Source organism: Panthera pardus, unplaced genomic scaffold, assembly GCF_024362965.1.
Source record: "Panthera pardus isolate Hobbes unplaced genomic scaffold, ASM2436296v1 HiC_scaffold_16, whole genome shotgun sequence".
Lineage (NCBI taxonomy): Eukaryota > Metazoa > Chordata > Mammalia > Carnivora > Felidae > Panthera > Panthera pardus.
In genome coordinates, this window is record NW_026526721.1 from 107,966,265 (window position 1) to 107,983,602 (window position 17,338).

The following is a 17,338-nucleotide window of genomic DNA, read 5'->3' on the forward strand; positions in this document are numbered from 1 at the left end:
TTAGGCCTGTCAGAATATTCTAAGTACTCCTTTCTTAGATACTATTAACTGCAGATATAACTTCATGGACTTGGCTAATGTGTTTCTGAAATTACTGATTACCTATTAAGCAACAGGTGTTAGGCTAAATGTTTTACATGTGCATGCATTACCCCTGTTTATGGCTCTGAGATATCAAGAAATGTACAGCTACGTAAGTAGTTAAATCAGGTCTAGCAGGCTCCCAAACTCATACTCATTCTACTATACCAACGAACTTCACATTTTCTTTACTTGGGTTCTATTCTAGGACACCATTCTCTCTTGGTTCATTGCTGATTTCACTGTTCCTTCTTAATCTTTGTTGGTTCCTCCTCATCTTATCCATCTCTACAAATGAAAGTTGCCCAGTACTGAGCACTTAAATCTCTTCTCTATACATGGAGTGATCTATCACTCTCACGGCTCTAAATTCTACCCGTATGATGGTATACTCCCAAATTTATGCCTCAAGCCCAATTTTCTACTCTACAGTCTAGACCTACATATACCAATGTCTACTCATACCTTTATTTCTATGATTAATAAGGCATCTTGAATTTAATACACAAATCCACATGACTGCATTCTGACCCATCAGGTAAACAAAAACTTCACCTTTCTGGATACTCAGGTCATAAAACTTGGGAGTTAAAGCCCAATTATACCCTTTTTTCCCCACTCCACATGTAATCCAACAGCAATTCCTTTGTCTCTCCTTTCAAAACCTATCAGAACCCAGTCTTACTTCCAGTATCCAGTCCAGCATGTAAGAACCTGAAGGACACTGCTCTGTCCTAACAATAAGCAGAAAGTTAACCACTGCCCTTGAAAAGACTGCAGATGAACACAGAGAATCATAACTTACCATAGCAGAAACCCATGAGTGCAAACATCCACAGGAACCACTGCTGAGGTAGGGAAACTTAAACTATAATCAGTGAATTGCTAGAGATTCAGTGTGAAAATCTGAGAGATAAAAATTCCAAGAGTACCCACTCATCACGGGCCCTGACACTTTTGTGAATCTTACCTCCAGGAGATTGACTAAGCTCTCAAAGTAAATGTCAGGGAGAGGGAAAAAGAAACCATTTTAAAATATACCAGGACATTCTGTTCTTCCTAACTAGGTCTATCTACTCTCAGGAGAAACTATTTAATCCACTTAAAGAGTTAGCTTTCTATCAGAGACCACTGACCTGCTAGAAGGGAAATCTCCAAATCCAGCCCACTCTAGTCATCACATTCCATCTAACAGTGAGAAAAAACTGAGTACTTGTGAAGCCAACAGCCCAGGGACCCAGGCTTACTAAAAAACTGAGAGCTAGCTACTCTTCCTATCCCCACACCTTACCATCACATACTAAAAGCCTATTTACAACAACTCCTTTTAACTAGTACATCATGCATGACAACCAAAACAAACAAAAAATTACAAGGCATCCTAAAGGCAAAGAACACAGTTCAAAGAGATACCATAAGCATCAGAACCAGATACCCAGACTAAGATATCGCAGGGATGTTGGAATGATCAGATCAGGCTTTAAAACAATTAGGATTGGGACGCCTGGGTAGCTCAGTCAGTTAAGTGTCTGACTTCGGCTCAGGTTAAGAACTCATGGTTTGTGAGTTCTAGCCCAAAATCGGGCTCTGTCTCCCTCTCTCTGCTCCTCCCTCCATCACTCTTTCTCTCAAAAATAAATCAACATTTTTAAAAAAACTGTGATTAAGCAGCTAAGACTAATGGATAAAGCAGACAGCATGCAAAAACAAATGGGTAATGTAAGCAAAGGGATGGAAAGTCTAAGAAGGGATCAAAAAGAAAGCTAGGATCAAAAGCACTGTTAACAAAAATGAAGAATGCCTTTGATGGGTTTATTAGTTGACTGGACAGAGCTGAGGAAAGAAGCTCTCAGCTACAGGATATCTCAATAGAAATAACCAAAACTGAACAACAATGAGAAAAAACACTGAAAAAAACAGAATGAAAATAAAAGGCATGCAGGTTGAGAAAGAAGAAATAAAACTGTCTTTGTTCACAGATGACATGATCACCTATACAGAAAATCCTAAAAAATCCACAGAAAAACACTAGGAAGTAATAAGCGATCATAGCAGGGTTGCAGGATCTAAGGTTGATACACAAAAGTTCACTGCCTTCCTACACATCAACAATGAACAAGTGGAACTTGAAACTGAAAACACAATTAGCACCCAAATAAATGAAATACTTTGGTATAAATCTAACAAAGTACGTACAAGATCTATGCGAGAAACCAGTAACTGTTGACCACTTGTACCTCTCCCACACTGTACCTTACACTCCCCTCTCCTAATTGCTACAATAGACTAAGTGATCTCCCTACTCCTACATTTGACCCATTCCTCTTTGCTTTTCATTGTAGCCAAGGTAAGCCTAAAATTAGATTCAGTTTCTCCTTTGTTCAAAACTCTACCTCGCTATGAGTAAAGCCAAAAAGTTCATAGTGGTCTCAAAGGGTCTGTGTTCTGGTCCCCCAAACACCTCCCTCATCTCACCTCTACCACTCTCCCCCAGGCTTCTTCTGCTCCAACCACATACTCTCCTTGCTGTTCCTCAAACACGGTCCCATCCCAGGAGCTTTGTACTACTATCTCCTCTTCCCCCAACTATCTAGAAGGATCACACTTCCTTCATGCCCAGTATCATTTTATAGGAATACCCTCCCTGAATATCCTGTAGAAAACAGTAACAACCCTAATCACACATATTCTGCAACACTCCTCTCTTCCCTGTATTTTTTCAATGCACTTACACACCGTCTGACACTTGACATATTCTGTATTTGTGTATTGTCTGTCCCATCCCTCCTCCCAACTAGAATGTTAAACAGAGACTTTTGTCCAGTTTGTTCATTACTCTATCCTTGGCACCTAGAACCGTGACTGGCACAAAGTAGGTATACAAGTATTTGTTGAATGAAAAAAAATACATAAGCCATCTAACGCTGTTGATCTTTTATATTAAATAAAAACATTTCAAGACAAAAACCATTATCAATCATTTCTATGTTAATGTACTAGTCTAATTAACTAATTGCAGGCAGAATACTCAATTCAGTTTATCCATGACAAATCTTTTTTTCTTTTTTTTTTTAATTTTTTTTTTTTTAACCTTTATTTATTTTTGAGACAGAGAGAGACAGAGCATGAACGGGGGAGGGGCAGAGAGAGAGGGAGACACAGAATCGGAAGCAGGCTCCAGGCTCTGAGCCATCAGCCCAGAGCCCGATGCGGGGCTCGAACTCACGGACCGCGAGATCGTGACCTGGCTGAAGTCGGACGCTTAACCGACTGCGCCACCCAGGCGCCCCGACAAATCTTTTTTTCAACTTATTGTTTAAGCGTGGCATTTCAAACAATAACTTTATTGATAAACCCATTTTCTACTGACTTCTAGGATTGATAATTATTTACGTAACAACTAACCAAGTAAGCATGTCAAAAATCACAAACTGCCAGAAAATCAATTCCTCTTCCTCAGAAAAGTCAAGAATAAAAATGGGTTTAAAGCACAGATTGGTAAAATTTCTACAAAGGGCTAAAGAGTAAAAATTTTAGGCCCTTAGGGACACATGCATACATGGGACACAATCCCTGCCTTTTATTATAACTCTTTAATAACAATAAACATCATTTTTAGGTCCTGAACATACAGAAACAGACTATAGAACACAGTTTACCAATCCTGGCTCAGAGAAATGTCCTGAGTGCTTAGTCTGATGTTTTGCAAATGTCCATGTACACCTAAGGAAGGCATTTAAAAACCCAATTATGAATAAGGCACAACAGAAAAACAGACCATTCTCCAATTTTTCCTGAGCTCTAAAAGCAGTATCTTGCATCTGGAGAACTTTTATTAGAATGAACATTTTTTATTAACACCAAAAAACAAATAATCCAGTGAAGAAATGGGCAAAAGACAGGAATAGACACTTCTCCAAAGAAGACATCCAGAAGGCTACCCGACACATGAAAAAATGCTCAACATCTCATCATCAGGGAAATACAAATCAAAACCACAATGAGATACCACCTCACACTGGTTAGAATGGCTAACATTAACAACTCAGGCAACAACAGATGTTGGTAAGGATGCGGAGAGAGAAGATCTCTTGCGCTGCTGGTGGGAACGCAAACTGGTGTAGCCACTCTGGAAAAGAGCATGGAGGTTCCTCAAAAAATTAAAAATAGAACTACCCTATGACCCAGCAATTGCACTACTAGGTATTTATCCAAGGGATACAGGTGTGCTGTTTCAAAGGGGCACATGCACCCCACTGTTTATAGCAGCACTATCAACAATAGCCAAAGTACAGAAAGAGTCCAAATGTTCATCAACAGATGAATGGATAAAGAAGATGTAGTATACACACACACACAACAGAGTATTACACGGCAATCAAAAAAATGAAATCTTGCCATTTGCAACTACATGGATGGAACTGGAGGGTATTATGTTAAGCGAAATTAGAGAAAGACAAATATCACATGACTTCACTCATATGAGGAATTTAAGATACTAAACAGATGAACATAAGGGAAGGAAAGCAAAAATAATATAAAAACAGGGAGGGGGACAAAACAGAAGAGACTCTTAAATATAGAGAACAGAGGGTTACTGGAAGGGTTGTGGGAGGGGAGATGGGCTAAATGGGTAAGTGGCATTAAGGAATCTACTCCTGAAATCATTGTTGCACTATATGCTAACTTGGATGTAAACAATAAGTAAATTCTATAAATTAATTAATTTTAAAAAATGAATGAATTAACGAACATTTTTTTTAAGTATTTCAGAGCAAACCAGTAAGTAACTTTAAATAATCTAATATTGAATTCCCTTCATAAATTAATGGTCAATTTTATGACATGTACAATAACTCTTAAAAAAATCTTTTTGAGTACCTCATACAGAAACATATTTTTAGACTTTTCAGATAAGGTTTTTTGAAATGAGATCTGCAAAGGTTTAAAAATTTTCACCTGCCACAATGTTCCCAGAACGTGCCACAACCTTGAATCCATCAGCTACTTTGTCTACACTATCTCCGTGGGTAAGCAAAACAATTTCTTCCTTCTGAAGGCCCCTAAACATACAAAAAATAAAACACAACATACAAATATCTTAGAGACATGATCAATGAGACCTTATGCTTTATTTTCCAGCTTTATTGAAATGTAATTGACATATAACATTGTGTAAGTTAAAGATAATACAACCTGATGATCTGATATACACATGTATTATGAAATAATTACCACAATAAGGTTAGTTAACACATATCATTTAGCATAGGTACCATTTTTTTCATCTATTTAAGATCTACTCTCTTAGCAACTTTCAAGTATACAATACTGTGTTAACTGTAGTCATCATCCCTGAACATTAGATCCCGAGAACTTACTCATCTTATCACTAAAGTTTGTTTTTTCCCTTTAGAAATACTAGCTCACCGTACATGTAAATCAAAAAATTTAGAAACATGTAACAGTGCAACTCTGCTGGAATTTAAATTTATTCTATGCATCATTTAAAAAAAAAAAAAGTCAATGAGAGCATTAAATACCAAAAAAGGCAATCTGTTGGGGCGTCTGGGTGGTTCAGTGGGTTAAGTGTCTTACTTCAGCTCAGGTCATGATCTCATGGTTCATGGGTTCGAGCCCCTCATCCAGCTCTGTGCTGACAGCTCAGAGCCTGGAACTTGCTTCGGATTCTGCATCTCCCTCTCTCTCTGCCCCTCACTTGCTTGTTTTCTATCTCTCAAAAAAATAAACGTAAAAAAAGTCAATCTGTAAAATTTAAAAACTGAAAAAATAAAGTTGGTGGTATAACCACACACATAAAAAATAATTTCAAGAAGCTACAAAATACTAATTTCAAAATTTTACCTATTAGGAACTATCTTAAGAACAAAAGGCATTTCAGAGAACTAAATATTCAGTAGTTTTCTATCAAAAAGTGATAGTACTAATACTGGTAGTGTTATTTTGCAGCTAGAGAGTATAAATACATACATATCACAGGGTAAAATAAATATTAAATAATTAATATAATTAGGAATTCAGATTTTTAGCCTCACAGTAAGCAGATGCAAAATCAAAGGAATTAGATAAAAACCCTATAAACATTCATTTTAATTGGAAATAAGAATGTACACTGATTTTGTTTTTTCTAAAAGAATACATTTTGACTAACTTTGTTCACTGAAAAGGCCTAGAAACAAAGACAACCGGGTAGCAATGTGTATCTCTACTTCTCACGCCAAACAAAGGCATGGATTAAAGAAATTGTCAGTAACATTTATCAAATGCAACGCATGGACTTTCTCTGACCCTGATTCAGACAAATCAACTATAAAAAGACATTTTTTATATTATGAGAAAATCTGGAAGAGGTCTGAATATTAAGAAGTTAAAAAAAATTAATTAAAAATAAAGCAAGAAGATAAAAGTATATTAAAGCCAAAACGATGTTTTGGGTTTACTAACTGCTGTCACCATTGTTGTTTAGGATTAATGAAGGGGAGTCCCAGAATTGTAGAATTAGAAGACAGAAAAACTTTAAATTTTAACCAGATCTTTAGATTTAAAAAAACCTCTTGCAGTATCATATACCACCATGACTCCTAAAATGGTTCTCAAGACTAGTCACTTGGGATACAGATGAATGTAAACAACCTCTCCATTATGAAATGGATAAGCACTGGATTTCAAATGTATTTTGGTAATGAATAGCTTAAGTTCATAAAATTATTTTGAGCCATTTGGCTGTTTTGAAAAATGATAATCTTTGAACAGATACACTTATTTTTGCTCTTCCTCAAAATTAAAGAGGAGATAGCCACAGCCTGTTTTGTGTATCAACTGGGGTTATGTCTCTATTTCAGATAAAAATAAGTTGGATTTTAAAATTTCTGATCTGTCCAATTTGGAGAAAACTATTCATTAAGAATTAATTTAGGCACAAGTCAATGGAGCCTTTAAGAACCTTACACACAGTATGATCAAAAAGAATGAAATCCTGCCATTTGCAACAACATGGATGGAACTAGAGTGTATTATGCTAAGTGAAATAAGTCAGAGAAAAATAAATATTGTATGATTTCACTCATATGTGGAATTTAAGAAACAAAACATGACCATAGGGGAAGAGAAGTAAAAATAAAACAAGATAAAAACAGAGAGGGAGGCAAACCCAAGAGACTCTTAAATACAGAGAACAAATTGAGGGTCACCGGAGGGGAGGTGAGTAGTAGGATGGGCTAAATGGATGATGGGAAGTAAGGAGGGTACTTGTGACAAGCAATGGGTATTATACGTAAGTGATGAATCACTGGGTTCTATTCCTGAAACCATTACTACACTAAATGTTAACTAATTCAAATTCAAAAAAAAAAAAAAGAACCTTATAACAAACCCGTAACTAAAAATAATTAGCAGTTAAAAGAAATGATAATAAGGGGAACATAAGTGGCTCAGTTGATTGAGCAACTGACTTCAGCTCAGGTCATGATCTCATGGCTCCTGAGTTTGAGTTTGAGTTTGAGTTTGAGCCTGGAGCCTGCTTTGGATTCTAAGTCTCCCTCTCTCTCTGACCCTCCCCTACTCATGCTCTGACTCTCAAAAATAAATTAAAAAAAAAAAAAAAAAAAGTAACCACATCATGGATAGACTTGTCTAATCACTATATTGTACCTTGAAACTAATGTGACATCGTGTCAACTATACTTAAATTATAAATAAACAGACTTCTTGGATTCACCAAAAAAAAAAGAAAAACAGGTTAACTCTGTATCAATCGATATCAGCCTGCACTTTACAGATTTACTGCAGTAAGGGGGAAATGTAGTTTTAAAGTAAAAAGGAAATTTAAGGGGCGCCTGACTAGCTCAGTCAGTAGAGCATGTAACTCTTGATCTGAGAGTTAAGTTTGAGCTTCATGTCCAGTGTACAGATTACTTATAATATTAAAAAAAAAAAAAAAAAAAAGGAAAAGAAAAAGAAATAAAAATGAAACTTAAGTCAAAATGAATTAAGTGAGGGGGGCCCTTGGCTGGCTCAGTCTTTGGAGCATGCAATTCTTGATTTTGGGGTCATGAGTTTGAAGTCCACATTGGGTGTAGAGATTACTTAAAAAAAAAAAAAAAAAACACAAGAAAGTAACACTATTAATAGTCCACCAAAATGAGCTTTACCCAAAACACAGAAAAACCCAAAAAAGGAAAGTTTATGGTTCTTTAGAAAACTGAATGAAAACAGCATTTTTTTTTTAAGTCAAGCAGAAGATAAATGATTCTAGGAAGCTATGAATAGCTCATTCACCTATCTTCAAATAGATTAGAGCTATAGCACCTTATCTATTATCACCTAGCAACAAAATCAATTAATACATTCACTATATTAAAAGATAGTACACTAGGTACAGTTACGCTCAACACAGAGAAAGTGAGGAGGGAAACATAACACGTATTTAGCAATGAGTCCAACAATTTGGCTGTTTGCTAAGTACCCAGCAAAAAACATGAAGGAAGAGATATACAAACACACGTGGCAGATGCAAGATAGTTTAAAACATTATCGATTTGCCACACCCGGCACACGAATGTTTAAAATCGTACCCCAAAGAGTAAAAAAGAAAAGCCATAAATGTTAGCATCCCAGTCCACAACTCCAAACAGGAATCCAAGACTGCACAAGTGTTTTTAAATTAGGTCATAAGGGCTTTCACTATTCCTAATCAGCCTCCCCACCACCCTCTGCCATCCTGACACTCAAATGGAAAACAAATATGACAATTACTCCGATGGCCACTAGGATGGCCTTAATTTCATTATTACAGATTCTCTAATTTTGAAGAGTAACAATCCCAACTTTAAATCAGGTACTCTACTAACCATTCTTATTCATCTAAAAATATCTATAATACCTGAACAATGAGCATGTGTTGTCCACACTAATACTGAAGACTCCATCTTCTCTAACACTTTTTTTGTGCACAGTACCTCCAAATACCTTATTCATCATCTGTTCAAAAAAAGAATAAATTGACATTAATGTAAGTCAAAAGAAAATTACCCATTTTATTATGCTAATTTAGTAATTTATATTTCTTATTTTCAGAATATCTGCTATGTTTGTGCCCCAAAAATCAAAGACTTAGATAAATATAGATAACTTGGTATTATCATATAAAATTGCACAGTTATTAAGAAGAATAGTTATAAAACAAAACTAGATTAGATATCTGACCTGAGGTTAATTTCTATTAAATACTGGCAGATTTTCCATTTAGTGTACTTTAATTCATCTGTTAAAATGGAGGTTTAATACTTACATCTGAGTTTAATTTAAAAGCATTTTAAAAGGTACTCTGAGCTTAGAAAAAGAGCAGATGATAGAAGAGCTGTGGTATTAAAACTAGACAGGTATAAATTTCTCCAAGCGATTTAATCTTTGGCCCCAAAGGAACAGTCTGAAAGCCTGCAGAAGGCTATGGTGTGGACACAGCGTAAGCAAGAATATCTGGTCTTTCAATTACATACATTTGTACAAATCCCATACACCTACAGACTCTTATTTCAAACAGTCTCTTCATTCTGCCCCTCCTTGTGTCAATCAATCTTCTAATTTATCATTCACATTTGCCCAACTCCTCCCCAACACCAAAAAAAAATACACAAAAGATTTTTACAATCATTATTTCTGATTGAGGTAACCACTACAACTCATCTGGGTTTGTCTGTTCCACAACAGGTGTCATAAGATACCTGCCATACCCATGCAGGTTACAGGTTGACCCAGCTCCCAACAAAAAAGCAGGCAGAGGGCTAAATAAATGTCCATTCTTACAATGCACAGTGGAATATTCCTCAAAATCATCAGCAAATGCTGCCCTCTACATTCTCCTCTGAAGACATTCAAAATAAAACTTCCTGCAATAAAGGTTTGGGTTAAGCCCAAAAGAGAGAAAAAAACAAAACAAAACTTGTTAACCCATTTAGCCCAAATTTCCCTAACTAAAAACCCAGGTATTAAACACTTTCTGCAGTACATTAACTACCACACAGTTTAGGAAACATTGCTACAGTCTAACCAGTCTATATTCTAGAGATCTACCAATGTCAGCTACTAAAATATAAATATGATTGTGTTAGTCCATGATTAATTTCTTCAATGGCTCTCTACCATCTACAGCAGGGTTGGTAAACTTTTCCTGTTAAGAGTAGGTATTTTGGTCTTTGCAGGCCCTACTGCCTCTGAAGCAACCATGCAATTCTTGCCATAGCATGAAAGCTACAGACAAGTATTGTCCACAGACAACACTTAAAGAAATGGATAGGACTATGTTCCAATAAAACCTTATTTATGGACACTGAAATTTGAATTTCACTTAATTTTCACATCACAAAATGTAATTCTCTAAAAAAATTTTTATTTCAGGACACCTGGGTGGCTGAGTCGGTTAAGCATCCAACTCTTAGTTTTGGCTCAGGTCATGACCTCACAGTTCATGAGATACAGCTGCAAGTAGGGCTCTGTGCTGACAGTATGGAGACTGCTTGGGATTCTCTCTCCCACTCTCTCTCTGTCCCTCACACCCAAAATAAATAAACATTTAAAAAAACACACACACACACACAGTTTAAAAAAATTTATTCCAAGTATTTGAAACCATAAAAACTGGGGCACCAGGGTGGCTCAGTTGACTGAGCAACCAACTCTTGATTTCAGCTCAGGTCATGATCCCAGGGTCATGAGATCGGCCCCGGGGTTGGGGCTCTGTGCTGAGCATGGAGCCTGCTTAAGGCTCTCTTTCTCTCATTCTGCCCCTCTCTCTGGCTCGTGCTAAAATAAACACATAAATAAAAGTAAAAAATAAATAAAAACACAGAAACTATTCTTAGCTTGCAGGTCATACAAAAAGAGGCAATGGGCCAGATGTGGAGGCAGGCCACAGTTTGCTGACCCTCTGTCTATAGGATAAAGTCCAAGTCACTTATATTACACAAAAAGCTTTCATTACATGCCCCCTGTCTAGTATCACCTCTCTTCCCCACCCCCACTTCTCTACTCCAGCCAAACAAGTGTAACTGCCAAAACAATGAGACCATGTGCTCTCCCCCATGTCTTCAGATTTCTTCACAGTCCCAGAGGCCTACCAAAGCATGTGGCCCAAAGCAGTCATTAAAATTTGCTGAATGAAAAATGCTGTCTTTCATATACTCAGTGAACCTTGTGCGCCTCTACCTCCTTTAATTTGCCGTTCTTAATTAAAAGACAGCTGAATGATCAAGAAAACTAAAGCTGTTCAAACTCAACACAAATTAAAAGTTCACAAAATCTAAATTAAATGCTTTTACAAAGCCAAAGGCTTGCCCTAAAATTTGAAGTTATCTTACCTGTTGAGAAAGCTTTCATGTTTGTTTGGTTTTTTTCTTGGGGGGGGGGGGTGCCCTTCCTGACTACACTACTTAAGGTTAAAATGCAAAGAGCTGACAATCAGTTAAGCTTGTGTTTGTGAGAAGGGGGGATAACTTTACCTATAATAAAACAATTTGTTTTCTTGTTAAATTTTTGTTTTAGTATTCTGACTTAAGGAAATGGTTTTCAGTATGGATTCCTCATAACCCCACTGTCATAAATGCCTCAAAAGAAACTCATGCAGTACTCCAGATCTACTGCCCCAATCAGATCAGCTCTTATCTTGCCAGTTTTACAAGGGTTAGGTTTGGGAGAGAGAAAGGGAAGGATACACCCTTTTAATAGAAGTAATTTGACAAAACCTCATGGAGTGTGTAAAGAAACCAAACACTTGTAATAAAGATGTTTCTCAGGATGCAAAAAAAAAAAAAAAAAAAAAAAGGAAAGAAAGAAAAAGAAAAAAAGAATAAAAACAGAAACCAAATGAAATTACAACAGTGAAGAGGCAAGTCACAATCTAGAAGGTATCTGCTATATGTATTTGGCTAATGTTTAGTATCCATCATATACAAACACAGTAAAATAAGACACTGTAATAGAAAAATGGGCAAAAATCATTAACATGCTTCTATACTAAAGCAGACACTACTGGCAAATAAACATACAAATCTTACAATAATAAGGAAAATGAACATTAAGACTACAATGTGATCCCATTTAATGCCTCTTCAGATTGGCAAATAAAACAAGAAATCTGACAATGTTAAGGCTTGGCAGGAATATAGAGCACAAGGAATTTTCACATACTGCTGCAGGAATGTAAATTGGAGGGAAATATTACTAGTAAAGCTGAGATTCAGCATTTCAGTTCGTGGCTGCCCTAGAGAAAAGTTAGAGTATGCAGAACGCCAAAAGACAAGTACAAAAATATTCATGGCAGTATTGTCTGTAATAGCAAAAAATTGGAAAAAGACCAGCAATACCAATAGTGAAATGTATAATTAATCTGTGCTATTCAAACAAAAAATTCAGTAGTGAACATGAGTCACTTACAATTAAATGTATTAACATGCAGAATTTCATTTATATAAAGATCAATGGGCAACCTAAATAACATTATTTAAGGATATAAGCTTATGTCTAAAGCTGTAAGGAAAAGAAAGAATGAATAATAAAATTCAGGAAAAGTGCTGCCTCTCGTAGGAAAAAAACATGAATGGAGAAAAGTATAAAGAGAGTTTCAAAAGTTGTACTAATATTCTATTTCTTATGCTGAGTGGAGAGTAATAGAAATAAGTGGAGCAACGAGCAGGACTAACTTTTTTCTTCTAAAGCAAAGAATTACCAGAAAGCAATTAGAAAGTCTCTACAAGAGAGTCTCAAGAATGGGAAAAGATGGTACATAAAATAGTGAAATTACTAAAATTTCAGAATGCTGTTGGGGGCAAAAGTACATCCCAGAGTGAGACCTTTGGTGCTAAACTTACCCAACTAATAGCCATTAAGAAATATCAGTCAGTCCTTTATAGACAGCTTATTAGCTAGATGTGCCATCTATACCAGTATTTTATGGAAAGACGATTTTTGTCTAAAGACCAAGATCAGCCTATTCCACTGTCCTACTATGTAAGTTCAGAGGACATAAAGGCAGATTGTTGTACACATTTAACCTGAGCAGGCCTGGCTCTGGCTACAATAAAGATCCTTAATGAATAACAGAAAAACTAGGCCTCACAGTTATATGAGGGACTGGCATAAGGGAGAAACAGTCACTAGCACTTAAATTCAGGCAACATTTTCCACATGTATTTCACTGTAAGTGGGTCCTGAAAAAAGGTATCTATGAGAGTCTTCCTTACAGAATGTTATAATACCTCTCAATATACTAAAAAACACTTAAGTTGTGCTGTATGATTAATACTGACTACTCTGGCATGGAAAATCAATGATGTAAATACATTACATCCTACAGTGAAGATGTATTTAAAAAAAAGAGTCATCCAAATATCAACTAAATCAAGATGCAGGCTCTTCTAAGAAAATGGACTTATTAGAATATTACATAAGAAAATCTAAAAATAAGTTATTAACCAAGTGAAATTCATAATCACCACTTGACATTTCAGAGAATATTAACGGGAAAAAGAGCCTTTTACTAGAAAATGTTTGTTGCATAGAGAAGAAAATATCTATTATAGCCTTTGGACTCTGTATGTCACATATTTGTAGTGATCAGTATTTCCTCTAAATCAAAGTGGAAAACTGTAACAACAATTAGCAAGAAATGAAATCTGGTAAAGCTGTTTAACAGACCGATGATTCCTAATATTCTGCTCTTGTATCAAGCATAGACATAATGAAACATTCACATTTTTTAATAATTTATTTTTTAATTTATATCCAAGTTAGAATATATTCACACTGATTTATATTTTTTTATTTTGTGAACATTGATTTATATTTTTTTTTTACTTTGCCGAATACTCCAGAGATAGCTAAAAGAGAATATACTGGTCTGCTCACTTTCTACCTTTTAAACAGCCTCCTTCTGTACAATATTCATATTAAAGCATAAAGGTTTCAATCAGATTGTTTAAAAAAAAAAAAATGACTCCCTGTTTTGCCCACTTACTAAAATTTCAAATTATCTTCAATCCAAAAACTTAAAACAACTCGGTCACTGGGAGAAAGAACACATTGTCTTAATTATTAAGCTACGCATACAAGTAATCAAAAATTAATAGGCAGTTCTCAATAATCAATTAGGGAGGAACAGAGTATCATGGGGAAGTAAAAAGCAGTATCTGAATTAACACCAATTCCATTTGGTTAATCAATGGATTAACTCTCACAATTAGATTAATTCCACTTGTATTCCGACCCTGTCCTCCCTTCCGCTTAAGGTGGGCAAAAGGAAAGAGATGAAGACAATTCACAAGCAAGTGAATCTAGTCATCATATTTATTTGGCTATTCTTATCATAGCAGAGAATTCTGAGTTTAACAAAAAAGTATCTTGTTTCTCACACTAGAAAAGTCAAAATACTGTAACATATCAATTAATAATTATTACTCAGGGAATATTTTCCCAGCTAACTCAATTTTCAGATGACATGGTTAAGTAAGACACACTTTAGAAAATCATGTTGCTTACAACCACTAGGGATAACTTTAAAAAAAAATTTTTTTTTGACATTTATTTATTTTTGAGAGAGCACAAGCAGGGGAGGGGCAGAGAGAGAGGGAGACACAGAATCCAAAGCAAGCTCCAGGCTCCGAGCTGTCAGCACAGAGCCTGATGCGGAGCTCGAACTCACAAACCATGATATCATGACCTGAGCCGAAGTTGGACACAACCGACTGAGCCACCCAGGTGCCCCAGGATAACTTTTCTTAATTTATTTCTATTCCCACCTCGTCAGTAAATAGACCGTATTAAACAAATTATTCTTTGCTAAGTGAGATTTTAGCAGGTTCTGGTTCATTATCTTCCCATCATCTTAGTCAGTAATCACATTCTACTAGTCTAATAAACCTATACTACCTAAAAATAAAGTAACCAAAGAAGTACCAAAGCAGCCAAAATAGATTTCTAAACACCTAATTCATAAAAGAATAGCTTATGTCTAGACCTCAGTCCCTATTTATTCTTGTTTTTGATACAATTCCAAGGTGTATATTAATAACACAGTGGAGACACTTGGCAGACACCATCTTAACAAAATAATCAAAATTAACATTGTCTGTCATGGTACACACAGATATCGATCGGGTGCCTCCTAGTTAGATACTCTGAGAAGAGCACAGCATCACTTCTATGGTACTCCTGCCAAAGAAAATAAATAAGTAATAACCTAAATCTAACAATGCAGAAACAGCAAATAAACCAAAATTGAAGCATCATCTACAAAGAACTGGAATATCCTTTTTTTTTTTTTTTTTAATCTGTCAAGGTCACGAAAGAGAAGGAAAAGACTGAGGAATGGTTCCAAAGTAAAGGTGTCTGATAATAAGAAACATGACAACTAAATATATATGGTCCTGGTTTGGATCCAGGACTTATAAGGGACATTAATGAGACAAACAGTGCAATGTAAATTCACTCTGTGGATTAGATGCACAAGTGAATCAATGTTAACTTACGGATTTTATTATTTGTACTGTGGTTACACAGAAGAGAGCCCTAGCCCTTAGAAAATACAACAAGTAACAAGACATCATGTGTGCAAGTTACTCTCAAAGGTTAAAAGTGTCAATAGTAAGGAAATTGAGTAAAAATACATAGAAGTTCTGTGTGCTATTTCTGTAACACATAAATCTGAATGTCTAAGTTTATTTTTTTAATGGATCGTGTTATGTTATATGCAGTAATACAGCTGTTTTTTTCTGAAAAGAGATTTCCACTCAGGTCAATTCTGCCATGCTATTGTAGCAATTTGTAAACCCTCGTAATATGCACAAATTAGCTCATACAACTAAATATCCTACATACTCTAAAGACAGAAAATACTAATACAGTAAGAGTCACAAACAGGATAAAATTAAGTCAATTCTTAAGGCAAATTCACCAATGTACCTGCATGCCATAGCAAATTCCAAGAACAGGCTTGCCAATCGTGAATATTGCTGGATCAAACCAGGGAGCATCTTCTGCATACACAGAATTAGGGCCTCCAGAGATGATAATAGCACTGTAGATTTAAGGAAGAGAGTCAGTGAAGAATCTCTGACAGCTGATTTTTTTTCTTTTCTTCTCTTTTTTTTTTTTTTTTTTTTTGAGAGAGAGAGAGAGAGAGGGAGAAAGTGTATGAGCAGACAAGAGAGGCAGAGGGAGAAAGAGAATCTCAAGCAGGCTCCACGCTCAGTGCAGAGCCTGATGACAGGCTCGATCCCACAACCCTGGGATCATGACCGGAGCCAAATTCAGACGCTCAACCAACTGAGCCACCCAGGCGCCCCCTGTTGTACAAAGTCTGTATTTTCTCTCGTTTGAAGCACTGAGGGAGACTCAATACAGATTCAGGGATTATATTATGTTTTCAGTATATTATAGCAAATCCAGCCTCCTACACAGCTTAATCATTTTTACTCTATTGCAATGTGTTAAAATCTATCATTTCAACATTCACTTGTTAATAAGTACAAACTTCAAATACATAAATACTAATATTTGTATCTGTGAAAATTTAGCATGAATTTGTTTTGTCTTCTTCATTCATGAAGGAACTAAATGAAAATGCTAAAGGGAGAAATTGAAAATACAGATCTTCTGGGACCCAAGGAGTAAAGCACATCACAGAAAGACCCTAGATGACTCAAAGCAAGATACATCAAAGGATGACAGAATATGAATAATAACCTATGTTGGCTGAAAACCTGTCCAACATTCCCAACAGTTTTACCTAAGACCCAAGAAAAGGAACTAACATATGACTTTTGCCCACATGGCATTCTCTCAGGTCAATATGATAACTTCACTATATTACAATTTACAGAGCATTCTATAGGTTAACTTGGGAGTCGAACTGTTATTATGAAAAAGGCTGCAAACTGAGGCCTATGCTTCTCACCTGGCCACTGACAGATCCAATTTGGCCTTCAGAATTCACTCCAAAAATTTAGAACATTTTAATATTGAAAATTTTACATAAAAATCTGTATTTCTGGGTTTTCTTTAGGAAGGGGGGGGAATCTGGCAGCACCTGACCTTCACTCTCACATGGCTACAAATAACCAGAATCAGAGAGAGACCTGCACCTCCAGTAAAGATTTAATTGTATAAGAAGTTGCTAAAGGAGCACTTGGGTGACTCGGTCGGTTAAGCATCCGTCTTTGGCTAAGGTCATGAACTCCTGGTTTGG

At 36.0% G+C, this 17,338-nt stretch overlaps 1 protein-coding gene across 3 annotated transcripts in view; it reads right to left on the reverse strand.

The window, feature by feature from the left end:
* GMPS (guanine monophosphate synthase) overlaps positions 1-17,338 on the reverse strand; it is a 79,098-nt gene that overhangs the window by 34,352 nt on the left and 27,408 nt on the right. For all 3 annotated transcript variants that reach the window (XM_019440202.2, XM_019440196.2, XM_019440206.2), the window contains exons 3-5: positions 16,054-16,168; positions 8,984-9,081; positions 5,041-5,144 (exon numbers count right to left, since the gene is read on the reverse strand). In XM_019440202.2, coding sequence (XP_019295747.1) covers positions 5,041-5,144; positions 8,984-9,081; positions 16,054-16,168 — 317 coding nt within the window. The remainder of the gene's footprint in view (positions 1-5,040; positions 5,145-8,983; positions 9,082-16,053; positions 16,169-17,338) is intronic.